This window comes from Aulonocara stuartgranti, assembly GCF_965226115.1.
Source record: "Aulonocara stuartgranti genome assembly, chromosome: 23".
Lineage (NCBI taxonomy): Eukaryota > Metazoa > Chordata > Actinopteri > Cichliformes > Cichlidae > Aulonocara > Aulonocara stuartgranti.
In genome coordinates this window covers 13,774,958-13,802,144 of record NC_138958.1, presented here as the reverse complement: position 1 = coordinate 13,802,144, position 27,187 = coordinate 13,774,958, and the positions used below count along the sequence as shown (strand labels likewise).

Sequence of the window (27,187 nt, the reverse complement as noted above, 5' to 3'; positions counted from 1 at the left end):
ACTGACAGAGACGTTTGTATTGTTCGTGTATGAATCGAGCCCTTAGTGAAACTGCAATCTAGTGTAACTTTGTGTCTGTGTAACTTGTTGGGGGTGGAAGGCTTTCTAAAGCTTGCCTTCATTAGCTTTAATTGGTAATCCTGTACATGCTTCTTTTATTTTTTTACATCCTGGAGAAAACTGAAATGAAAGTTAATTCAGGGTCAAACTTTGTAAATATTTAATCTGAGTATCCATAATTGGAACGGAAGAGATGACATATAAATAACAATTTGCTGACTCAAATGGTAAAAGGGAATGAAACAAATCAAATAAAATACTGAGTGAGCAGAATGAGCTTTAGCTTTGTGGATTTCTTTGAACAGTTTGTCCCTTGTTGCCTTTAATGGCTGGTTTTAAATTGGGGCCAGACAGGTCGTGCTGATTTATGCTGGATGTCACCTGTGCAGTGCAGCCTTCTGCTCTCTTCCTGAGAACAGCTTCCTGTCTAATCACAGCGCCTCATTACCGCTGCGGCGCTGCAGATGGGGAGAGTGAAAAAGGTTCTTGACCCAGATCGAGTGCTGGGGTCATCCATGTTTGTAAGAGAGAGAGGAAGGAAAAAAGAAATCGCATCAGACCAGGATTATTATAGTTTTTATTTTTATTTGTTTTTTGTCCTTTAACTTGAGTTTATTCCCAGTTTCCAGAGTGGCTTTGTTGGTTTCAGTTCAGTTTTCATTGTTTGTCACTGTTGCTCGGTGTGGAGCACAGGTGTGGCTCACTGAGCTGGCGACCTTTGTGCCAGAAGGTCACAAGGGCTCGGGTTTGATTCCCTCGGCCACTTAATCTGTGTTGTTCTAGCGGATAAGCAGGCTGTGAAAATTTACCAAAAACCATAAAAACTTCAAAAAAATTGTAGAACAGACAATAGCTTTCATTCATGGATTTAAGTTTAGAGTAACTGTCTCCATGTCGCCAGCAACAGCAACTCTTTAAGATTTAGGTGAATTTGCAGCTGCTTCCACATCGAGGAGGCTGCAGAATTTTACCGCTTTTATTTTTCCAAATTCTCCATGATAGACAGTATTTACTGCCTATATATAAACAACATCAGCACTATATTTAACAGCAATATAGTACAACAGAAGTAGAAAGTAATGTGAACTTTTCCTACAAAGCTGGTATATTTCAATCTGATTTTAAGCTGTTAAACAGATATTTGGAGCTGCTTTGACCAATCCCAGCTAAATTTTTCAGTATGCTTTAGGGACAGATGTGTCCCCACCTGGGTTCCAGGCTCACTGGTGACTCTGGGTTGGATGAGCGGTTAGGAAACAGTTTACCAGTGCCTCATTAACCACTGCTAAAACATGCACACTAGCTTTTCAGGCAGCTAAAATATTCCAGTTTGATGGGGCTCATTTGGTTTGGAGATGTTGGCAGCCTCAGTTTCCAGATGGGATCCAATCCAAAGGGGAACGTTCCTGTATATGTTGCATTTAACTGCCGTCCTTGAAGTGACACATAATGACATGCAACCATTAAATATAAAAATATACACACCTGAACTGCTGCCTGGAGCAGTTTGGACTGGTATCTGTCAGCCACACTGGGATTGTTTCTTAAATCACCTGCATGGAGTATATAGGTCACAGTTTTTCAGGCCTCCTTCTTACACATGCATCATGTTCAGCAGAACAGTAATTAGTAAGTAGGAGGCTGCTGCTGCTGCATTTATCAGTAGGTCATCATACAGAAGCACTCAGTCATGGTTTACTTTTGCCTCCATAAGACAAAAGAGCTCATACTGACCGGGAAATAGACAATAACAGCTCACCGGCATTGTGGGAAAAATCATTCTGACTTACAGAAGCTACTCATTAACACGCCTTTGTGCATCAGCTTCCATTTTCAGCTGCTAACAATAGACGAGAGGTTTCCTCGATGAGCTGGGTAATGCCAGCCTCATGAACAAAACACGTTTGTCAAATCTCAAGGTTCACCGTAACACCATGACAGGTCTGCCCGTCCAAGAGCGAGTCAAATTCTTTACCGATTCTTTGACACTGAGTAACACAGTCACATAGTTTGCCTTTTGCTTGGTTAAAAGGTAATTCTTCGTGTTGCATAAAATGTTCTTTAGGTGTCTTGTGGAACGATTTTTGGATAAAATGCATCCAAACCTCATTTGTAGGTTAATTGAAACAAAACTTGAAGCTAAAACAAGGCGTGAACAAGCATCTTAGTAAAAAAAAAAAAAATAAATATATATATATATATATATATATATATATATATATAAAAATAAGCTGAAAATGAAAGCTGAAACAATATTGTCCACATCAAAATCTAATCAAAATAAAGCTGAAAGTTTCTAGTTTTTAACATTTATGACAATGAAAATAAACATTTTCATTGTCTTTTTTGGAGGACAATGAAAATAAAAATTTTTTTATAATTTTTAATCGTTATTATTGTTATTGTTATTATTGTTGACTCATGAAGAACATGTTCAGTAAGAATTGTTGATTGAAAGCTAAATGCAAAAAAACAGCAGCATCTAGTGGTGGACACTGGTAATGCAGGCTTTTCCTCTTTAGGTCTTCATGTTCCCAAAGGTTCCTTAATCTTCTTCTTCAGTGATTGACATCAAGTTGGACAAACCGCAGGAGCCCCCGACCACTGAGGGCGGCTGTTCCTGTTAATGCTCTGCATCCATCCTGAGGGGGAAAAAAAGAAAACATCATTTACACCACATGCTTGTTTTGTTGCTTCCTATTGGTTAACCGCAGTTGACTTTGCACGTTGCGAATCTGGCCTCCTCACCTGACGACTGGTCATCGGTTGGAGTGAGCAGTGTGTGGGTTTGGTTCGAAAGTAGCCTGGTTTTATTAACAAAACTGCCAAGTTTAAAAAAAAAAAGAAAAAAGAAAAGAAAAATCCTACAACTTGCTAAAAAAGGATGTTTGTGGAGGAGAGAACACCAAGTTGCTTTATGTGTACATTTTTTAAAGAGTTTCCCCAGTTTCTTTTCTATTTTTGTATTCAGGGAAATCTCTCCGGAAAAGAGTCATTCCATAAAAATCAGTCGATGCCTCCCACCTGGCCCCCTCTGCTTTTTTCTTTTAAGTGTAGAATAACATTAGTGTTTAAGTGTTAGTTAAGTGTTACAATAGCATTAGTGTTTAACACATACTATGAATATTTTCTGAGTTACAGACCCCTAAAGTACATTTTTTATTTCACCTTACTGATTTCTGTCTGTTATAAAAGTTCAGGAGATGAAAAAAAGCAAATCAGTGTTAGGCTGTCAACATGATAGGATCTGTAGAGTGACAGAAATATCATTGGTATTTCTAGTAATTCAGTGGAGAAATTAAAAAAAAAAAAAAAGTGAGATATGTGGCTGATCCAAATAGGTTATAGCATCTGAAATGTGACTTACATTTTGATCTTCTTGTTGTGAGTCCTCCTGTGATAACACGCTTGAATGTGGCTTATGAAACAACATTGGTGTTGTTATGTTCTGTGAAATGGGTTAAACATGTCAGCCTATGTAAGCCTGAAAATATTCATAGTCTGAAGGTAGAACTCTGCATGACTTCAGTAAATATCTTGAAGTTACTGTACATACACAACGTGCTGACTCTGAGGGAGCCAGGTGGGAACTTTTTAAGATTTTGTTGATTTATTTTTTTGTTGTTTTTCTTTTTCTTTGTTTTCTTTTTTGTTTTTTATGGAATGACCCAACAAGCTCTGTGTGTGAGAGCTGGACAAGAGACGGTAGGCTTGGATATATTTTTATGGATGCCACTGCTGTTATGGGCAAATGCAGAAATCCCCCAAACTGTGACCACTGAAAACTTGTGTAACTCCTAATAGACCTTTTTTTTCCAACTTCCCTTCTGCCCATAACTCAGGTGGGATCCATAACTTGGTGTTTGAGTCATTACAGGACAAAGTTAACTTCTCGAGTATCTAATGCATGCCTAGTTTTTAAGCATAGGTACTGTTTACCCGTGTACACAAGTTTGAATATGTAAATGGTAACATTACACCCGTGACTCAATGCACTCGGATGACGACTAGTCCAAGTCTTTTTTTTTTCTGTCTGTTTGTTTACGAACTGGATTTGTATACTTGACTAGAGGATATGTTTTTGTCGTGTGTGCGTGCGTGCGTGCGTGCGTGTTTGTGGGTGTAAACGTGTGCTTTCTGCATCGGCAACGTTAGAATGCAGTCACATAGAGGGCCACTGACAAGTCGCATCATCCTCGCCACATTACGGCAACTTCGGGGTCACTGTTTTCACCTGTCAGCTGCTGTTGCATTGTGTGGTATCTTGGTGTTTGTGATTATGATGCACATACAGTGTACTTACTGTAAGCGAGCAACGGAGGATCAAAGCCCTCGCCTTGGGTCACAGAGGACAGGCTAAAGTTCCCTGATGACCGGTTCTGTGTTCAAACCGACCTTTAACATTGTAAATCCGTTTCATTCCTGACAATAGACTAATTTGCACATGTAGACCTTTCAGGTTAATATGAAGTTATGAGAAGCTTCATGGTAAATGTACAGTCACTTAATTCAAAGACATTTCTGATTGTCATAGAAACTGTCGTTTCGTGTTCCCACTGAGATGTTTTTTTTTGTTGTTGTTGTTGTTGTTTTTTATGTTTGTAGTATGAGGATCCATTTGTGCCATAATTATGTTCACACAAAGACACACTAAGCATTTGTCAGCTGTGTTTGCAATGCATGCAGTGCAAACAGGCTTCCAACAGAATCTTGAGGCAAATGATTGCAGTGATTCTGTGACTGTGAAGCGACGTAAAAACTGCTGTCGGTATGATGGTGAAAAACCAACCATGGACAGACGTTGACTCTGGCTTCTCGTAAAATAAAGATGCAGTCAGACTGTCTCTTAAACTAATATAAGATAATCCATAGTCCAGTGATGAGGTGAGGTTGCGTCTCTTTCATTTGTTTTTTTGATCAAAGTCTAGAGCAAAGTCAACTGATGATTATTCAGTGCCAAAAGTCTGCTGAAGTTCTATAACCTCACCTGATCATTATTTTTCCATCATTTATGCTACAGAGCTGGCTTTTTAAAAGATTTTACTGTGTTACATGTCAAAATGCTCTTCCCTAAAAGCTCAGACTCACTTAGTATTTAATTCAGTTCAGGCACAGCTGACTGAGCGAGAGCCCTTTGGTCAACTAGGTGTCTGTGCAGACGAAGAAAAAGTCACAAGTTTTCCCTGGATGAAGGATCCCTAGCTTTTGTCTGGAGATCTCTTTTAATTTTTCTGCTTTGAAAGCACCCAACAGTTGGTGCTCCTTTACACGCCTGTGGCTGCAGTGCAGGTTTCAAGTTTCGAGTTTTATCGTCATATAAAGGAATGGAAAAATCATAACCAGCAATGAATGCCCTGTACTTAGAGGCACACGTGTCTGATGCCCACCCTGCAGCCGAGGTGGGTCAGCAGAGATCTGCTGCTGTTGGGCAAAAACACCCACTAGTCTGGGACTGACTCTGCTCCAGATGATGCCATGACGTCATGTGTCTTTCTATTTATTTTATCCCTTGTAATAAGTATAAATCCTATATTGGATGAGGCTCTCGTCTTTTTTAAGTGCTGCTCTGCTTGTCTCTCGTTTTTGTGAACAGACATGAAAGTTTAAAAAACGCGGCCAGTTTTTTCAAATCCGGTAAAACGAGCAGGGCGACTTTTCGGGCATGTTTTGGCCACATAGACAGCAGCCGTACAAATGTAATTTTGACACCAGTGGATCCTCATACTAGCACCTAAACTGACTGCTGCCGTTTGTATGATGCAAGGTTGCAAACGGCTCTTAAAAATGTCCAGAGTCGTAGGATTACGTGGCGGTTGTGAAGTCAGTCAGAACACTACTTTGACTTGTCTTTGAGGTGAAATCTTTCCTGCACTTTTTAAGAACATGTTTTAGATTTAGAGTGACGATGTTGATGTTTTAGAAACATGGTTAAAAAATAATAATATTTACTGTGTCTTAGAGTAGAATCAAACATGTAGGAATTGTTCACGTTCACACAAAAAAAAACCACACAAAAAAATAAATGGGGGAGCACTCTGGTGAAAGCTAGTGAACCTTTCTAACCCACATAATGAGCCAAATAATAAGACTAGTGAGAGACGGGATTGGTCAAATATGATGGGAGATCTGGACTGGAACATACTGTTTTGCAGGTTGGATTTTAAGTTTGAATCCCTCAAAATGAAAGTCTTGTAATGTTTACTCTCTTTGTGTTGCTGCCTCGTGAGGAGGGAGGTATTTATGTTTCAAATCACAGCAAAATGATTGATCATTACACACTCACACACTCGTATTTATTCCCCTTCGATATAAAAGTCCACCTTTGTTTCGTTGTTTCCTGTTAACATTTCTCCTGAAATGGACCAAGTGATGCAGCAGATGTCTTGTTGGGGGAGGCGTTGTGTGTTTGAAGATGTGGGGGGGGAAGCCCTGTGCTCTGGCTTTCCATTCACACTGTACAGAAATCTAGCATGTCTCTCCAAATGATTAATAAAGATGTCTTATTACCAAAGTCATGCACGGGACTTTTCTTAAATAAACTTTACTTCTTCGTTTCTTTCTTCCTTAGCTTTGGAGGACCAAAGCTGTAAAAATCCCAAATAAATGAAATAAATAAAACATTTTAATAAGATTTGTGTGGGGGTGCCTCCCAGGTGGGGGCTTTCAGGTATGTCTTACTGGAAGAGGCCCCAGGTAGGCCTACACTGGAGATAATATCCCAGAGGAGCTGAAGGAAGTGGTCGGGGAGAAGGAGATCTGAGCCTCTCTACTTGAATCACTGCGCTCATGAACTTTATAAACGGCTGAAAATAAGATTAATTAAAAAATATAATTGCAAATACAATGTATTTATATATATTTTAAATAATTGCTACCTGATTGTATCTTTATACTATATTTCGTTATTTTAATTTTATATTTTTAATAGGTCATTTATGTATTTCTTTATATAATTTTAATTTGACAGTTTTGGCCATTTGTACTTAGCCAGAGAAAAAACAAAGACTATATAAAAGATGGACATGGCTGTCATCGTTCTTGAAACAAGGACGTAGAGCTGCTGTAAAACAATCTGTAAACGGTCAGAGCATTTCCAACCCAGATCCAGTCCCACCTACCTAAAAAAAATAAAATAAAATAAAAAATCTTAGTTTAAGTCTTTGTTGGCAGCCTAAAAAAGCAATGATACAGTAAATTAAAAACTTCTTTTTGTATTACTAACACAAAATATCAAAGGTTTCCTTTATACACACTGGATAAAAGCCAGACTTTCAAAAGGTGTCTGTCTTAAATTTTAACCTTTTGAAAACTACAACACAAAAAAATATGGGACGCAATAAAAACCCTGAGATGATTGGATAATGCTAAAACTGCTGTACTGTCATGACTTTAAGCTTGCTGTTATGTGCACTCTCTCATTGTGTAGGTCACAATAAGGAATTATTGTGTCAAGTTATCACACGTGTCGTGGCATGCATGGTTTCTACTTTGACTCAATAACGATTATCTCCAGTTTCTACTCATGACGGTTTGCTGATTTCATTGCTGTTTCCAGCTGTAAAACAGAAACTAAATGGTGACTCTTTCTAGGCCACCTGTGCAGGTAATAACGTAGTGTTTCAATCACAAGAATGAAAGTTGATCTTTAATTTGTTTAATTAATCCCAGACGTATTATTCTGTACTGCGAGTGTTTGTGTGAATTCAGATACTCAAACAGGAATGTACTATTGTTTGCAATGCAGTACTGAGGAAATGATCTTACACCATGACGTTGTTGCAAAGTTTCCCCGCTGGAGCTGAAAATATTTTTGCGGCTCCGGGGTAAATAACTGCCTCATTAATCAGTCTGACCAAAGAAACCTGCAGGTGCTTACGCGGGCCTTCAGTTTTTAGGTTGGTGTAATTTACCACAGTATTTAATTCTGATGCTAGGCCTAAATTATCCTCCAGGAAAAGTGTAATTTTATATTTTAGCATTCCAAATCTAACTGAAGTCAGTTATCTACATTATCCCACCACTGCTGAGACAATCTGGGAGTTGTTTCCTGTTCTGTTCAGCTTTAATCTTGGGTATTACCACCATCAGGCCTGCACTGAGAGCCAGTAAATACATTGCAAAACTGAAACTGGTTCTTTCCCATATACACAATCATGCGTGTGCGTGTTTGTTTGTTGCTGCCTTCCTGATACATTCCCGTCCAGCCCGCCCCCGTGGCTGCCAGCTTGTTTTGAACTTGGAAGCAGCTTCCTGTTTGGCAGTCATTTAACACTTAAACGTGGGAATATGGTATCTAAAGGCAGAATAACACACCGCCTGCCAATACATGACTAAGAGTGTGCAGGCTAACAGTTGAGTCCAAACCAGTGTGACAACTAACAGATTTTCAGCTCCATCCAAACAGCACTGACCTTAATGTGACTGAGACAACAAACACATCATAGTCCTCTCAACGTATCTTCTTTAAAATATGTCGGGCGGGTTTAACGTGCACATAAGGTGGAACAAAAAGAAAGTGATGATCCAGTTTGCAGATATCATTGAACGTGGAATATGTGCCAGATGCTCGGTGAATGGAGTTTTATAATCCACTTTCGTGGTTGAATGAGTCTTTTGTGGCAGGTTTTTGTTGTGCGTCTTCTCCACAGAAATTATATTCAGAAATCCCCTCCTGGCTTCACTTTCTTCACTCACTTAAATACTTCATGTGTCATAAATGGTGCATGCGGTAAAGGAGGAAAGCTCATGATTCTTTCAGATGTCAATAAAATCCAATGGAAACTTGTTTCAAAAATAGTTTTATTAAATACTTCATGTCCTAGCTATCATAAATACAGAAAACAATAAGTTATGATGGCTATTCAGGAGCTGAAATGGAGAGGGGACCATCTGTTCTGAGGGGGTCTAGGTCTACGGGTGTTAGCCGCTCTGGGACAGCTGAACTAAATCCCACAGCAACGGCTGGGAGAATTAATCCTAGAATAAATAATGGGGAGACGGAGCACCTTTGGCTGAGGACAAAACCGTGTCCTGACAGGATCACAAATGAATCCTCCTCCCCCAGCGACCACAGCTTCCCTTCAAAGTTGTGTCTTCTCTTCCTGAGAGCGGCCACTTGTCAGTTTTCGTATTTTTAAAAAGTCTCTTCTGTTGAAAGTCTGCGCCAGGATTTCATTTCCCTTTAAGATTAAACAAACAGAAAAATTTAAGTGATCATTTTTACTAATAATCTGTAAATAAAAGCTACAAACTCAGGACGTACACATTGCTGCCAGACACGATTCTCTCCTGGTGTTGCTTCGTCAGGCTGAACCTCCTGAAGAACGTGGGCAGTTTGAGCTTCGCTCTGGCGGATCTCGAGGAAATGCTGAAAAGAGAAAAGACTCTCGTGTCAGACTGGGCTTTGGGAAGAATGCTGTAGAGCCGAGGCGCTAATGAGAAGCTGTGTGGACAAATGGACTGCTCGGCACTAATGTGTAAATGACTCGGTATGACAGGAATTTTATATTCAGCACTCCCTCCAAAGAGGTTTTGTTCTCATTTTCTGCCATTTAAAACATTTACAGTCCTCAACTTCCACGTTGTAATGTTTAAAGACTCAAAATGATAAACCCACCATTCTCCTTGTAACTGTTTATCTTCTATCCTCTCCTGTGCAGCTGTTTGCTTCTCTCCGTCCTCCTCTTCCTCTTCTTCTCTTACGTCCACATCCTCCGGTATCTGGTCCCACAGCTTGCTGTTGACCCACAGAGCTTCTCGAAGACCTCGACCTCGGCCTATGCAGGTCACCCGGCGACACAAAGGGCAGCCCACGGTGAGCAGACCGTTCCTCTCCGTTGACATCCTCTCCAGACACGAATCGCAGAAGGTGTGCCTGCAGTGGAGCACCCGGGGGATCCTCTCCACCCGGGAGTAGGGCAACAGGCAGACGCTACATTCGCCATCCTCACAGAGAACCATGGTCAACCCCGACAACTTGTGGAATGAATGATTTTTCTACAAAATCTAAATTTTGAATGGGTGTGAAAAGGCTTTCTGCAAGTCCGGTGTTTAGAAACAATGGTGAAGATGATGGCTCCTGCAGGTCCCAAGCTCACCAAAGTGACTCTCTAATACATTAAAAAAAAATTTTTTTATTAGCTATTAGAAGCATTGCTGCATCAAATTTAAGTTACATTTGTAGTTAAGATGTCCAATTAAGATCTAATAATTTAATATTTAAATAAAGGTTCATCTGGATTATTGTAGGATTATTGATGTTCTATTCCAGACAATGGAGCTGATTAGAAAGGACAGCAATATACCAAAATACACTACCATCTACTATCTTATGCTGATTTGAAAGAAAAATGTTTCAATAATAATAATAAAGAGTGTACTTACAGCTGGCCTTTGCGTGTAATTTATTGTCCGTCTTTGGCTGCACAGCTCAGCCTCTCTGCAGTAAATGGTGTCAGAAAGCCGGCTCGTCTGCCTCCTGTTAGGAGTGTCTGTTGGGTTTGTGGGGGCGGAACAGAAACGTCTCTAGCTCTTTCTCTTTCTCACGGCCCCATACCCACCCAGCATAACAGCTGGGGAAGCAGAGCGGCTGGGACGCTCTTTGTTCAGTGTTTGACAACAGGCAGGTGGAGAAACGGGGAAATGACGCAATGGAAGGCGGGTGTAGTCAAACAGAAAAAGTAATCTAGTTAGCTTTAACATTAAAAACATCCTTATGTTTCAAGATAAATTGAAAAGGGTTGATATCCTTTAGGAAAAATAGAAAAGGAGGGCTCGTCCGGGATTTGAACCCGGGACCTCTCGCACCCAAAGCGAGAATCATACCCCTAGACCAACGAGCCAGTTGCAGGGAATCCCGTGGTAGCGTTTTTATATGTTAACACATCCATGAATGTACTTAATCAACAATCATCGCATCGCTATAAGAGAATATAATCGCAACCTCAATATAAGGACTAACTGATGTCAGCAAATTCCTGAAAACTGTTTGGACGGAATCGACGTAAGAAATATTTTTCCTTCCAAAAATACAACTGACCACAAAGAGTAGGGACCCTACACTATTTTCTTGGTTTCTACCGTGACTGGCACAGCATATAAATCACCGGTTCTGAGACCGTCCTACTTTGGCAAATCGTCCTATACGTACGATAATTTGAAAGTGACTTCTGACAAACCGTAACCATAACCCTAATCATAACCATAACAAATATTCACATTGGCCTAAAAAAATGAAGTCAATTTGGGGTTTGTGTTTTTGCGCACGCGTGGCGCATGCGCAGAAACAACGGGTAGAGTTTTTAGTGTGGTGGGACGGATTTCCAGAACACCAGAACACAACCACAAGCCAATTCAGAAGTGAAAACGCGCATTAGCTTGAAAACTGGTAGCAGTGCTGACCACTTACGTAGACTCCACAAAAATTCACTGCAGATGTTTGAAGTAAATATGTCAACAGTCCTTAACGGTACAAAAATTGGGCTCGTCCGGGATTTGAACCCGGGACCTCTCGCACCCGAAGCGAGAATCATACCCCTAGACCAACGAGCCACGTGTTCATAGAATGTCTGACAATATCCTTTAATCTTCTAAGAAGCCAACAAGATGACCTATATTATGATAATATTTGTTAAAAAATCGTTACAGGCAACAGGGAATTTCCAAATACGAACTTTCATAGCTAGGCGTGTGGATAACAGGTCTGTTTTGAGTATTTTAAACAAGCTGCTTCCTGTGCTCTGAAGTTACGTACAGCGTGTTGACATCACATGCAGTGGTGGAGTTACCGCCATACCTCAGGAAGCGCGCTGTTCGGCAGTCCAGCTAGTGATGTAAACAAATAAAGTTGGATGAGTTGACACGGACCAGCCACAGCCAGCAGCTAACGTGAGCTAACAATGCTGTAAGCAGAAACCACCTCCGTGTAGCAGTGAGGTCAGCCATGGTTTAGCTCGCTGTGTATTATGGGTTGCTAGTAACGTGTATGGTTGCTAAGTTATAGTAAACTTCTTGCGTGGGGAAAGGGCACGTGAAGCACCCGTAAAGCAAGTCCGCTTTAAGTTACTAACAGGGCTGACGTTACTTTGAACCAGATGGAGGCTTTTCTGGGGTCGATGCACAGCCCTGATCTGAGGTAAGTTGCACTGCGCTTAAAGAACTAACTTGGGCCATGAGCATTTACAGAAATTACACCCTTTTCATTATTTGGCTTTGTCTTTCAGCTCAGTCCTTTCATCGTGTGAGCCGGAGCTTCAGGAACTGATGCGACAAATTGACATCATGATCAACGATCAGAAGAAGAAGTGGGAAGATGAGAACCGCGCCTTGGAGCTCAGGCTGAAAAGTAGAGAAGAGGAACTTTTAAACTCAAGGAGCACAATTGAACGGAGGGACCTGGAGGTGAAATAGAAGAGCCTAAGAGTTTATACTAAACAGGAGCAAAGTTCTAAAAGATAAATGATGATGTGTACACGTGTTGATCCAGTGTTGGTACTCCTCCCTCGATCCTGTTAGTGATGTTTGTGGACAGGATGTCAAAGTGTAGCCGGTGTGAGGTGGTGTCCATTGTGGGAACCTCAAAATCACATCCCTGTGTTGTGCAAATGATCAGATCAGCGAAACTTCAAGATATAAATATAAAAGGACATACGTATTAACATTAATGTTTCTGGGACATTAACAGGTCAAAGGTGCTGCTAGGTGTGCACATATACTTTGTGGCAGAGTGCAGTGAGGTGTGTTTAGTCTTGATCAGTATGTGTGGGTCTGACTCAAGTAGATGAATTAAAGAGTCTGATAGCAGCAGACTCTCAGACAGTGAGGTTAAAAGAATCTCCAGGCTGATGAGCTTCACGCCGACTACAGATTCGGCATTCCTGATGAGGTTATTCAGTCAGTTTGCATCCATCAGATATTGTTCTTCATCACAGCATGACCATCAGCATGCACTGGAGCAGTTTGCAGCCAGGATGAGGGCATGCACCTACAAGTCTGAGGCTATGATCTTAGTCACAAGTGATGGGAACATGGAGTGTGATGTGCCTGCAAACTCCTAAAGTGCGTGCTGAAATCTGGAGAATGACCTAACGAGTGTGGTGGTAGATACAAGCAGCTGAAGTGAGTCTGGGCGTAGCGGTAGGATTAGGAGCCAGGACATCTGGAGGGAGCTCAGAGTCGAGGCACTGCTCCTCGCTGTTAAAAAGAGCAAGTTGAGATGGCCTCTAATCAGGACACTTGCTCCCTTTTGAAGGTTTCCCAGCGGCGTTGCTTTGTCTGCTGCCGCCACAAAGCAACGTCAGATGAGGAAAAGAAAAATGGATGTTGTTGATATGATTAAATTAGCCTTTATTTAAGTAAAACTAGATTTGGATCCTTTATTTTTGTTGATGATGATAAAATTTGTAGATTGTGAACCTGGAATTTTTGTGGGGCACCAACGATGAAGTGGGGTGGTGCGTCAAGGCTCAGTGTGAATAAATAAAGAGCATTTTGAGTAGAGACCAAAAATAAAAATATGCAGCTGGTAATGAGCATAGCCTCAATATAAGATAGTTGCTAACACAGCTCATAAATTGAGTGCTCATATTAACTCTTTCCAACACCATTACTGTCCTCACCCATGACTGTAGATTGGATTACTCCGCAAGCAGCTTGAAGATGTCAAGACGGGTCCACAAGAGTTAGCCGCCAAGTACGAGCAGCAACTGCGCAAACTCCGTGAAGAGGTGCGAAAACTTGTCTGTTACAAATCTTTTCTGCTTTTGCTTGGGCAGAAGTTTACAGTTTTTCTGTTTGTACTCACTCTCCTGCATGATTTCAAATATAGTAAGTGCGTTTCTATTCCTGCAGTTGGATAAGTTAAAGAGAAGTTACCATAAGCTTCAGCGCAAACACCTCAAGGACGCTAACGCAGGAGTGAAAGAGACAGACCTCCAGAAGGTGAACCCTGACATCACCCCAGTCATGCCATTGGATTGCTGCCGTCTTCTGGGTATGTGAGGTATAATGAAGCTCCCCTCTCTCTGCAGGAATATCATCAGCGCTCTCTGGAGTGGGAGCAACAGCGCACCCAGAGCCGGCAGGAGCTCACAATCCTGGAGACCGAGAATAAGAGCTTGAAAGATGAGCTCTCACACATAAAAGTAAGTTCAGTGACTTCAGCATGTAAAGAAAGCAGAGGCTTGTTTGTTTTATTCACCACGTGTTTTCTGTTGTTTCCAGTCCCAGTGGGCAGCGCACCAAGTGGAGAGGGAGCACAGGGATTGCTGTCTGGAGGTGCAGCGCCTGCGCTCTCAGCTGGAAAAAGCTCAGAGAAGTCTGCACACGCAGGAGCTGGAACTGGAGCGTCTCCGACCACTTGAGAGTTGGAAGGTAGGTTCAGAAACCTGGGGAAGGTGATAGGACTGAAGATTTTCAATTACACAACACTCACAACAAGTTTCTCCGACATGTATTAAGCCTGAAAGAAAATGAAAAAGACTTTAGTCTACCGATCAACTTTATCAGTGTCGAGAAACTGAGCTTCAACATTTAATCCAGTGCCCATAAACCTCTTAATGTTGATTTTTCAGTTAAGCATTTACAAGCTCAAAGTTCCTCATAGGTGCCAGGTTAAAATATCTTTTAATCAGCTGATGATCCGCTGTTTTGCAGGTGCTTTCTGAGGAATGGGAGGAGCTGGACTCCCAGGATGCTTTTGTGCGGCAAACCAGTCTTGAGCGCCAAAGACTTCGTAACGAAACAGCCAGATTCAACCAAGCACTGCAAGCTAAAGATCAAGTCATTCGGTGGGTGTATGTCTAGTGATGTAGTTCAGCAACTTATACAGAAGGGGGCGTACTGCGTCCACACTGTAGGCAGGATATTGCTTTGTAGCACTGTAGCTTTCCAAGTGACTGACTGAAGTATCTGCAGCCAAAACGAGAGCTGATCAAATTCTTTAAATGCTAAGCAAACTGGCCATCTACCTGCAGACTGTGTCAGTTGTAGATGTAGGGAGTGTGAAAAATGTGGTATAACTGGTCTGTGGGCTACTCCTGCTTGTGCTGTTGTTGGTCTGTCAGCGACTGTTAAATACGACCCGAGTGTTGAAAACCACAACAAGTGTCCACTGCAGCCACGGTCTGTACTTTTCATACTGTAGTTTTTCTAATCTTTAATGATTGTTTCATGGTTCTCCCGTCCCTAGTGAACAAACCTGTTTATTTAAAATTACAACATCAGTAATGAAGTGATACTTTTATCCAGCCTGCATGAATCAACACATCCTCCCTAACATCTTTTCTTCATCTTCTGATGTTTTCTGTTGGGAAAAACAATTAGCTATTGTCCATCATAAAGGTTGCCATCCTGTGAATGTTTGCGTGATGTTCTTGTGCAGCTCTCTGGAAGACTGTCTGGTAGCTCAGGGCTGCACCGGTGTGGAAATCCTCAGACGAGAGCTGGAGAAGACTGCAGCCAAGCTCCAAGGTGCCCAAGCATATCAGGGTCATCTCAAGGCTGAACTGGCATGTCTCAAAGAGAGGTAATGTTAGTCCGCCCCTTCCTGTAGTCCAAAACCCAAGTTAGTTTTTTAGTCTTTTACTCCTTTTAGTCCTGTCTTGTGCTGAAGCAAATAGTGAGTGAGTGGGAATGGGGTGCGCCTGATTTATATCACAAGAAGAAAAATTACAGACCGAATCACTTTTCTCCAAATCAGACGTATTTTAGGATGTAGCTATCAGGAGAAAAGGAACCGTGGGAGCAAAAAGTTGCAGAGTGATGCTAATATTTTTTAGTCCTTGTGTGGGAATATTGAATATTTATGCAATGTAGCTTTTGAATGTCTTTGGACCTCGGTGATCCTTTTTAAATGTGTATATGCACTGAAATCGACCTGAAGTAAATTAAGAAAAAAAAATGCAGAGCACACAGAGTTGTCAGTGGATTTCATTCAGATCTTTTTTCTGTGCGAGTCATTGCTTTTATTTCTCTGGACTCAGGCTGCAGGTGGTGAATAAACAGAGAGATGACAACTTGAAGACGGAGCAAGAACTGCGAAGCCTGAAAGCGGAATGTGACTCTTCTATGGCTGAAGCGAAAAGGGTCTGTGTTTTTGTTTTTGTTCATTTTTTTTTTTTTCATTCTTGTTCTTGTTGTTTAACATCAGCTCTGCGTCACTACCTCATGTCCTGCCTACGTTTGATCTACAGCTTAGAGAGGACCTTGAGCGGGCCAGGCAGACTCACAGCGGCGAAGTTGAGGGAATGAGAAAGGAGGTGTCAAAGCTGACCAGCGAGCTGCACGAGCGCGACCTCGCCGTCGCCAGTCTGAGCGCCTCCTCGTCGAGCATCAAGCAGCAGCTTCGCGATGAGGAGGAGCGATCAGAGAAGAAGTCTGCTGAGCTCAAAGTGAGTTAATTCAGTTGAATGCAGTGCCAGTTCACAAAAACAGTGATTATGTAGGTAAAGACTTCTTCTAGAGAGAAAACTAGAATGATCAGACGAGCCTCTGTGAGCAGCAATCCCTTTAAAAATGGAGATTTTCCAAGGCCCCTTAAAGCATCTTCTGCTAATAACAGCAAGTTTATAAATGATCTAGATTAATGGACTGCATGAATGCTGTACTGGGCAGCGACTGGACAGTGAAACTTGAAGCTTTTAACCAGAAAAATGGTAGACCCTTAACAAGCTGATGGTGTAACGTCCTGTCCTTTGCTGCTCTCCGTTTGTGTAATCGGCTCTCTAGAGCACAGGTGTCGAACTCCAGGCCTTGAGGGCCAGTGTCCTGCAGGTTTTAGATGTGTCCTTGATCCAACACAGCTCATACAAATGGCTTAATTACCTCCTCAACATGTCTTGAAGTAGATCTGTGCGATATGACCAAAATCTCATATCCCCCTATAAGAATTCTATCGTCCCGATAACGATATAAATCACAAAAATGTAACATTTTCTGTAAATTCTGTGAATCTCGGGCAGCTCGACTTGCGGGAAGTGTTTCCAGCTGCGCGTCACGTAGCTGGAGTCGAGTGTTTTAACCGATGCATGAAACTATACATTTTTAGACATAAGTTGTAACGGCCGCCGTTTTCTTTGTGAGTATTTATTACACAGCGTGCTGCGGGGGAAAGCCTGTTCTAACGTTTGAGTCTAAGGTTTATTTTTTAGCACCTGGCGGCTCTTTTTTTACTTCTCATCCGTAAACAAGCTGCTCTTTCACGTGATTCAGTTTATTTTGAAAAGTCTGAACAGGATCTTGAGCTTTATTGTGAAAGGTTTACGTGGAACATAAACAAGTGGACATGCGATGGTGTTACCGTCGTTGTTGCTAACCATAACGCATAAAAACAGGTGCTTGTCCGTCTGTAGTGTTGTTATATTAAATATAAGAGATATAGAGAACTTTAAGAAATTAATATAGCCACTACAGTGACCATCAAAACGATGAAAAAATATTGCCGTAAACAGTTTATTTTGCGACACCACGAAACAACCGATATCGAACAGCCCTATCTTGAAGTTCTCCAGAGGCCTGGCAATGAACTAATCATGTGATTCAGATGTGTTGACCCAGGGTGAGATCTAAAACCTGCAGGACACCAGCTCTCGAGGCCTGGATTTCGACACCCCTTCTCTAGAGCCTGTTTGTTTCCCACCTAAGAAATATTGGTACATTTATATTCAACATGAGGAGTATAATCAATCACAAAGGCTGAAAAATCTTTAACTCATGCGAATGGATTCATCTGTGTTCACATACACTTGCTTTCACTTTGCATTTAGTATAAATTTGTTTTTACAGGCGCTTTGATAAATAAGACACTTACTCACAAACCTCGATTTCCTGACGGCTGGTTTGCTATTTCTTAGCATTTATTCTGTATCTCTGGCAGATTAATGCAGCCTGTTTTATGCTAAATGTGAAATTATGTTGTATTCTTTGAGGTTCATCACATTTTTCTCATTCTTTCACAGATGACTCATGCACAGCTGGAGATGGTACAGGCTGAGAACCAGCACCTGAAAGGTCTGCTGCAGAGACTGCAGCCTCAGTCACCAAAGGTTTGTCTGCTTCGATATCAGTCATCACTCATGTTACAGACAGGAGCCTTTTCTTTGTGCCTCTTCTGTGCTTTTTTACTAAGTCCGAATCACTCCTCTGTCGCTTTTAACCCCCTGAATCACTCATCGCTCCACAGAGGGGAGGCTCCCCGCTTGCCTCCCTGAGGGAGAGTTATGTGTCTTCTCTGAGCAGCCTGGAGCAGGAGAATCGGCAGTTAAGGCAGACACTCGCTGAGATGCAGTCACAACTTGAGGCCTCCAATCAGAACAGTCAGGATAAATATGAACACGCTGTGCTCAGCCATGCTGCGACTGACCAAGAGCAGCCTACGTATAACAGGTAGCGAGTATATGTACACAGACAGGCTACTTTCCATCAGCGGTCGCCTGTAAAAGAGGAAAATTTTCAGTATTTTGTAAAAACTAAGATATAAAGTGTTTTTTCCATATTAGATTTAAATAGTTTGGGGTGTTGTTTTGTCACAGGCCACAGGAGAACATGCAAGTCAGAAAAGCTCAGGCTCTAGAGAACACCACTCGCTATGAAGGAGAGATCCAGATGCTCTTTAAAGAACTTCAAACCTCGTCCAAGACGTCCACAGGTCTGTCCCGCAGCCAGTCCCAAGGTAGCAGGCCTCATTCATCTGCCTCCTCGTCCTCCAGCAGCAGCACCACAACAAGACTGTCCACGAGAAACTCTGTGCCGGTCCTAAGCTCCAGCAAATCTGCAGCTGATGGACAAAACTCGAGCCCGGGAGACTCTCTGACCAGCAGCGATAAAGAGATTTCTTCTCCCTCTTCCGAGGTGAGCCTCATCAAAATTGATGTCCTGTAACATTTAGTTTAGTTTTTTGGGGTGATGAATCCTAAAGTTGCATTTTTTTCCCCCTCTTTAGGACCTTTTGTCTGCATCGCTGACAGACACAGTGGTCACTCGTTTCCTGGAGGAAGAGAACCTACGGACTGAGGAGCTGCTGCAGAGTTTGGACAGCCACATCTTCGGGATGAAGGAGAAGAACAACAAGACGTTCTCCACGTTCCTGCACAGCAGCTCGGAGCTGGAGTCTGCCCAGATGTCAGTGCAGGATGGTCAGTGATGGAGTCACAACAGTGCCAGCTGTGTTCTTGGGCTTTATTATATCATCATGAATGATCGCAGATGGGTTAGTGCGTCCCTTGATTGAGTGTTTTTTCATATTTATGCCTTGAGTTAAACCAAGTGTTCCTTAACAACCGTCTGTAGTAAAGGTTGTAGGCTGTTACACTTGAATGTGTGTTTATCTGTGTGCTAGAAGAAGCTGAATGTAGATTACAGGTCTGAAAAGTGAAGCCAGAAAGCACAAGTGCCTTGAAGCTGTATTTTTTTTCTAATGGCCAGCAGGGGGCGACTCCCACAGTAGCAAAACAAATCCATTTAATTTGAAGTCTGGGAAAAATGGCCAGTGTCTCCCTTTGCCTGTGGCTTTGTGTAACACTTTCCTGATAAATCTATGGGCTCAGTCTGTTGCTTGAGGTCATAATGAGAACAACGTGATGTCTACTTCGCAAATGGTCATCCCCTTTAGTGTCCAGAAGGCAGTTAAACTTATATGCTTTAAGGCATGCCTCCCTTGTGATTGACAAGATGCTGCCCTAAATCCTGCACTGCAAGATTCAGGAAGCAGGAGGAATGTGTTCGAACACCACGTAAGTCAAATGTCCAGGTAGAAGGACAAGATGATGAAGTTTGAGTAGGAGAACTCGGTTGGTCCAAACTGCTGTTTTTGTTTTTTTGTTTTTCTTGACCTGCATATTTTATTTTGTCTGGAATGCAGCATCGATGGGACATTTGCATTTCCATCCAGACAGACTGACGGTGCAGCGAGCCAAAGGAGGGTCCATCCTCCCCATACGTCTGTCATAACTTAGAAAATACCACATCGTTTACACTGCGTCCATGATGGAGGGAGAGTCAAACACACACACACACACACAAACACAACCCATCATCAACACCCGTCTGCAGAGGCCCTCCAGCCCGTCGAGCGCAGGAATGCGTGCACCGTGCCAATGCTGGCATGGACCTTCATCCCCTGCGGCGTGCTTCGTCCTCATCATTAGAAAGCTGATGGAATGTTAATTTCTTCCATGTGCACCGGTGAAAAAGCCGAAGGGGGGCGTGGGGACAATTTACTGCTCTCCCAGTGAAGGACGCTCTGATCGAATGGAAATAAAGTGGGAAACATCTCGAGAAGTATGTGTCTTTCATTTTTGCCTTCATAATGTTACAATAACAAAAGAGAAGTGATGTTCAGCTGAGCTCGCTGACTTCTCACTTTGGTATTCGTGAGCCTGCTTTATGAGCGCTTAAAGCTCCAACAAACAGCGCTCAGGAATTTGGCAAGGCAGGCAATCCTCTGGCTCTCTGCAGAGGGAGGTGAAAAGGTTTTTATATGTGCTGAGATTCCTTGAAGGGGCCTAAGTAAAAGGGAGGAGGAATTGATTTACTTATGTAATAATTCACAGAAAATAAATTCAGGCTGTAAGATGATTAGTTTAACGAACTGAAGTCTTTTCACCTTCTCGGGGTTGATGCTGGTAGCTTGATGCAGCACGAGAGGACACCTACCACCTCGAGGACTTGCTTTGAGGCAAGTCTTTGAGAAATTACTGCAAAAGCTATCTGGACTGGTGAAGTCAGCACCGCTCGGCATGACTTTGTCATTTTGCTAAAATGGTGCCAAGCAAACTTTTAAAGCACGTTTGATCAAATTTGACTCGTTTTTATCGTTAACTGTTCAAAATACATCCTCCCTCAAAGTGGATGGATTTCAAGATGGCTGCAAAGTGATGAGAATATTGATGACTGTGCAAGAAATTATAATGAAGTCATCAGAGTCGGCCCTTTCTCCGTCCTTCATTACTTCCGCGATTCGTTTCAGACAAAAGAGAGATGAAGTGCGTTGACCTTGTTTCCCATCCTTTACCTCAGAGAACCAGCAGAGGGAGACATCACAGGTGGTTACAGATCTGCACAAGTCAATGGCAGCGCAGCTGCCAAGTTTAATTCTCCTGTTATCTGGTGATATGCTGTAATTCGGAGAGAGCTGTGTGGGCTCACAAGAGGGTCTAACACCTCACCGAACGTCCTTCGAAATACCAGACATCAAATACACATGCAAATTAGTGAATCCTCTGTGGGAATATCGGCTCACAGTTATCAACTGATCTTGATGGATTGAGATATTCAGGGTATTTGTTTGAGGAATTTCTGCTATCTGTAAGATCTTGTCACGGGAATAAAGAATGAAGCTTGATTGTTTGTGTAAAGGCTGACTTATCTCTGAATGGCTGAGGCAGTGCAGGTTCGTGGGGATTTCTCAGAGCAAACTGGGTTGATTTGCCAGCAGATTTTGAGATTTCTCAGCATTAAGTGGTTGCAAGCTTGTAGCATTGAAAGAGATTTTCAACCCTTTCAATGTTTGAACTTATCGGAGGTCAGAGATTGCTTTAGAAATGTTACCAAAAAGGCCTCAAATGTGGGTTTAGCGTGACTCAGACGGTTAATCGCTTCTCACACATTGTTGTACCTTGATGGATGTCATATTTAATATGTATTTTTATGAGTTGCTGAACTTCTTTCACAAGATAATAACTTTTCCCAGAATTGTTGCTGCCTGCATGTACTCTTTGTTGCACATTCCTCTCTGAACATGCCAGACGTGCTTCGCGTGTGTTCCACCTCTACTTCCAGCCATATCCCTCATATGACAGGAACGTCCCATTGTTCTTAAGAGTGTGTGTGTGTGTGTGTGGACAGTGTTGGGAGATGGGGGTCAAAGGGAGTGGGTGCAGGTTGCTGCTGGACTCTTCTCGTGCAGCAATATGGCGGCGGACGTTTGCTGCAGGATGCTTGGAATGCTGCAGAGACAGAGGGGCGCGCTCTTATCGGCGCGGCAACAGAGTCAGAGAGGCGACGAGGAAAAGGCTCATTCCTCTAACACACAATGAGCATGTTAACAAGTGTCCCAGTTACAGTGTGTGTTTGTACTGTAGTATGTAAACAGAGGTGGAATAAGTGCTGGGATCACAACTTTTTCTGTACAGTAGCATGCAAAATTTTGTCTTCATACCCTAAACATTGTATGACGTAAAGGCCCTGAAAGTGCATGAAAGTGGGTTTGAATTTGGGACTTTTAATTCATTTATTTTTGCATCTCATAATCTCTTAAGTAATGGTGATGTCCACAAGAAATTTCCAGCGCTAACAAAACATCTAAGGTCGGCTTAGAAGAAACTGTTTTTTTTTCTTGGGAGTATCACTATCATGGGATAGAGTTTCAGTAAACTGCACCAGTTTAGTCTGAATGATGCCGATGATTAGAGACTGGATGTTGGATCAGTTTTCTAATCATTCACACAGCAAACCCTTGAATGGTGTAACCCACACATCTCCTGGATCACTCAGTTCTACTTTGCAGGCAGTGATGTTGATGCTAAAGTAGGTACAACATTTCAAACCTGGTAAGACAGTCAAAGAAACCCCCAGCCAGTACGGCTTTGCTCCAGTTAATCAAAGCCAGCTGCAAATCTGCAGGCTGTCTGGCAAAGAAACCACAAACATTGTCAGGATTGCCAATATTACTTCAAACATACCAGCGGTGCTACAAGTTAACACTGGTCCGGGTGTGACTGCTGTCTGTTGTAATTCACGGTACCAGCTTTGTCATAGACTTCAGTATGTGACTCTTCTCCTGCTGAGTCTCAGCCAGTCTGGCCCTCTGCTGGGAAGAAGGAGGCCCACCTCTGTCATACACAGTAACAGGAATACTTAGACCTTTGATGCTTTATGTGCTCATGTTTCTTTGAGTATTTCCAGAGAATCAGAAAACTTGTAAGACTGACAGTAAGATTTATACTTTGGATCCATACCAGGCTGGTATTTGTGTGTATGTGCCTGCAGGAGTTTTGAATTCCTTCTGCACTGTCCTTTAGCCCTGAAGCAAAATGAATTGAAATTCTTGAAAAAAATAGAGCAGATAGTAATTTTTTGATATTCAGCTGAGTGAGAACGGGAATTATTTGATGTTGTCTTATATAAAAGCTATTTAGAGCATTCCTTGTCCACCGATGGCTAATGAGGTCATCCGTTTGGATCGCCTCCTGCAATTAATTTGCAGATCTCCCCTTGCAAACACCCCCGGGCTACCCTCATTCTTTCTGTCTTATGCAATGACATGCACAGGTTGAGTGCGACCTCGATGCCGTATTTTCTCCTTGTGCATTTAGGTGCAAGCGATCATGATGATGATGCGATCACTTTTATGTTGGATTTTTAGTTACATATGTAGTATTTTCCTACAACCTAATATGCACGACTTGTTAAAACACTGAATAAAGCGATTGTTTGAGATTAAACATGGAGTGATTTGCTTGATATGGTAAAGCCTGAAGAGAAAGTAGAGAGAAAACAAAACAATAGACAGCAAGTGATTATAATCTACGCCCTAAAAGCATCCTGGGATACGCTGATGAATTGGTAAGGGGAAAAGTCAGTTTACATTCTTTCAGTCGCAGTGACATAAACAGCCGAACATGTTTTGATTTGTACATCTTTCCGAGAGAAGAGCCTGAAGACGTGACGTCCTTCCTCATTTAGAGTAAAAAAAAACCCCTTCTCGTCTTTCCATGACACTGTGGAGATGTAAACCAAAGGAAGTTTTCTGCTTTGTGAAACTATTTTAGCTCTTTCACTGTCACTTGGATTTTGCACAGATGAACTGGCTAGTTTGTGGTTAATTAGCTTCTCTCGCTCTTAATACAAAGTTAATACAAAAGATAACCGTAGCTACCATGACATCACATGTTTGTTTGTTGAAGATTCAAAACGAACCTTTCCTCCGTCGCCATCTTGGTTATAAAAAAACCGGATGTGACGAGGTGGGCAGGTTTGTGAAACTGATTATGATTAACAGCTTGCTAGCCAATGATTAATACCACAGGTGATCCTTCATTTTGCTGTGTGTGTGACAAAAATGATAAAAATAGACTTCTTTTATTCAATATAAACCCCAATGAGTGACTGAGCCTATGAACTCAACAGGAATGTATTTACAGAGGTCAGAAAACTGTTTTCTTTTTGACATTTATAGACCTCTTTGCAGCTGCAGCTATCGCCATCTGGTGGCATTCAGACAGAATGCAGGTTTTAGGCACTCGTGCATAATCTTCTGGCCCAGATGTTCTGACCCATGTTTATTAATTTAACCAGCTAAGTTAGCACTCCACTCTCTTGTCCAAATATGGTAATGTTTGGGTTCGGAAAACTTGCATGGCAACTTATTGTGAAGCATCGGAATGGCAAAAACGCAAACGATGACCCTTTGAAATAAATCTAGAACCAGAGGCTGTTGTCGGATTGTAAATAAAAGGTAGATGTCACCAGTTTATAAGTAAACTATGTCGAAAATATGGTGGACGTTAGTGTTTGTTTCATGAGTTATTTCAGGGACAATTGCGGAGAATGCTTGGGTTTACTGTGAATAAATGATCGTGAGCCAAAAATGCCTGTGTGGGAAAAACACACAGACAAAGTGCTTCCTTCACTGGTCAAACATGCCATCAAAAACATGTCTGTTTTCATATCAACCAAACAAATTGAAAAGAAATCTGATAGCTTAGTGGATTGTGTACAAATGTGTATACACGCGGTTCTCAAGAGGGAAGACTTCATGGTCCATTACTTTCAGGCAGCTGTTGTCACTTGACAAAGAGGTGGGGGCAGATAACAGCAGCGTTATCAAAACTGAATCTCTCTACTCCAACAACACCCTTTTCTCCCAGTTTTCCCTGAAGTATGCAGGAGGCTGAAACATCCAACCCTGCACCAGTCAATACTTCTTTTATGTCTTAGATTTGCACCTATGTGCTGTGGCAGGTACCTTCTCATTTGCTCTACAGAAATGATTGACCCTCATCAGTTTCCCCCCCTTTCATGCTTGGGTCAACTCTGAGGCCACTGTGTATTTAAGTCTTTAATTACACAGGCCATAAAGTCGTCAGTGTTGTGGGAGATCAGAGAGAAAATCGTCATCACCTGTGGTGATCACTCTGCAGGCGGTCCGGGTCATAAATCAGCGGGGTCTAACGGCCGCTCCTCCTGTTGAGGATTCAGATCTGACGTTTCATTTTTAATCAGGTGTGCTGTGGTTTAAACTCATCTGTGGCTTTAAATGTGTTTGAAATGTTTGGGAAGAAGTGACAAAGCTTTAAAAAATGCAAACACAGGCCAAGAATGAGCGGCATCTGTTTGCTACACAAACATTATCTGAGGTATGTGAGTGTTGCAAGTGTTTAATGTCAGTTGGTAGTTGTTAGGTATTTATTTATTCCCTTGTTGGGACAGGTCACAGCATCAGTAAGGTAGAAATTTAAAGTGGAAATGTTTGCTTAATGTAGCAGAAAATGAAGTAAAGAGGGTTTTTTTTTCATTTGGGCCGTAGAGGAAATTGAACTGCACTATATGTATGTTAATAATACATTGAAGTATGTGAGTATTTGGACAATACCACCAATTTTCAGCATAAACTAAACGGTTGCACAAAAGTATTGGAATAATTAACGTATTACAGACATTCAAAGTAATCGGAGACATTTTAATTTAAACACTCTTGTTAATCAGGCTCTGTTTATGTTCAACTTTTATTATCAGAGCCAAGTATTTGGACTGATACAATTCGCCACAGCAGGTTTTAAATTTGATTTCAGTCATAATTTAAGGGGTTTAACATTACAACACAGCTCACCATTTTCAGAGGATTAAAGGTAACTGGAAAAGTGGTTAACAGTTTTATGGCCTTTTGCATTCAACTACGTGAAATTAAGCAAACTTGCATTTGGTAGCTGCTCCCTGGAACTCTCAATATGAGCTTTAGACATGTCGATCCAACTGAGTGTTTCTTTTCCTTCTCGCCTCCTTGCTCCACATTCAGAAAATTAAATTCTAAGGAGTATGTTCTGAATGCTTCCTATTTATCATTGCCCCCCTGCCGTCTAAGAATGCCATCGGGCACGTAATAACCACCTGTCACTGCACTATTAGCGGGTTGCAGGTCTCCTCCCACGCTCTTAACATGCTCTCCCTGAGCTACACGTTGCTCCAAAGAGAGTGAATTTGTATGCAAATGGCTTTGCTTCCTGTTCTCTATCTGCTTGGGCAAAGGGTGGGATTTCCTCATTCCTGACGTCTGACCCTTCCACTCATCTGTCTCACGTTTCCCTTCCCTTTAACGGCAGTCTGCCATCTGGAGATGGAGGTTATCACAGCAGACCTGTGGCCTCTTTACATTTGTTTACTTAAGACATTTATTTACCAAACCTTTGTGCTGACGTAGTTCTTGAGAATATGAACAGGTTATGTCTGTTGGTGTAGAAATCCTCATGTGCGCGCCTTTAAAGAGATCATTAGGGGAAATCTGCTACAAATGTCAAATAAAGACTCACCTCGATCATCTGAATGCTGTGGTTAGTTAATAGTGGAACTCTGATAAAAGTATAGTTTCTTTTATCATCATTAAGTATCTGGAAGTTAAGTCATTTAGAGCATTTTTAATGCTTTGTGCACCACATGACAGAATTTGAAGCCACAATATGTTTTTTGTTCAACACGATTAGCACTGGTGTGGAGATATATCGTGGTTTGAATAAACTGCACCAGTTTAAGGTCTGTGATCTTGAGGAACAGAAACAGGTACCTTGGATGTTTGATCAGGTTCTCATAATTCACTAGAGAAAACTTCAAAAAGTGCATTTAGGATAAACATTCAAGGCTTTTATCACCATGTGAGATAGGTGGCTGCTCAGAGCAAGTTGGAGCAGATGAAATGTCTATTTTTTGTTGTTTTAACCTACATTTGATATCAGGCTCATCTTCTAGCCGGAATTCCTTCTGTGTAAACAAATAAACACATTTCCAAGTAATTTTTTAACACTCGTGAATGTAGCTTATGTCTGTGAGACAGTTTAATATAGTTCTTTTGAAGTTATGAGATCTTAAAAAAGTATCAACCGAACCTTGTATACTTTGAAGGTCTATAAGTTGAACAGTT

General features: G+C 41.8%; 3 protein-coding genes across 3 annotated transcripts in view; 2 read left to right on the top strand and 1 right to left on the bottom strand.

Moving 5' to 3' along the window:
• The window catches only part of rab6ba (RAB6B, member RAS oncogene family a), a 67,897-nt gene extending 61,326 nt beyond the window's left edge, over positions 1-6,571 (top strand). The window contains exon 8 of the mRNA XM_082524876.1: positions 2,623-6,571. Coding sequence (XP_082381002.1) covers positions 2,623-2,687 — 65 coding nt within the window. The 3' untranslated portion in view covers positions 2,688-6,571. The remainder of the gene's footprint in view (positions 1-2,622) is intronic.
• A 2,271-nt stretch (positions 6,572-8,842) lies between these two features.
• LOC309700950 (uncharacterized protein) lies at positions 8,843-11,290 on the bottom strand. The gene is made up of 4 exons (XM_082524877.1): positions 10,444-11,290; positions 9,677-10,169; positions 9,323-9,427; positions 8,843-9,239 (listed from the first exon to the last, which is right to left on the bottom strand). Exons 2-4 carry the CDS (start codon positions 10,018-10,020, stop codon positions 9,194-9,196), a joined length of 495 nt encoding a protein of 164 aa, XP_082381003.1. The 5' UTR covers positions 10,021-10,169; positions 10,444-11,290; the 3' UTR covers positions 8,843-9,193.
• A 473-nt stretch (positions 11,291-11,763) lies between these two features.
• On the top strand, positions 11,764-26,804 carry cep63 (centrosomal protein 63). The gene is made up of 14 exons (XM_082524875.1): positions 11,764-12,193; positions 12,282-12,459; positions 13,689-13,784; positions 13,909-13,998; positions 14,088-14,201; positions 14,281-14,430; positions 14,713-14,846; positions 15,440-15,583; positions 16,041-16,143; positions 16,251-16,448; positions 18,015-18,101; positions 18,239-18,441; positions 18,588-18,906; positions 18,998-26,804. The coding sequence occupies exons 1-14, from the start codon at positions 12,153-12,155 to the stop codon at positions 19,196-19,198; spliced, it is 2,058 nt and encodes a 685-aa protein (XP_082381001.1). The 5' UTR covers positions 11,764-12,152; the 3' UTR covers positions 19,199-26,804.
• Positions 26,805-27,187: the final 383 nt, after the last annotated feature.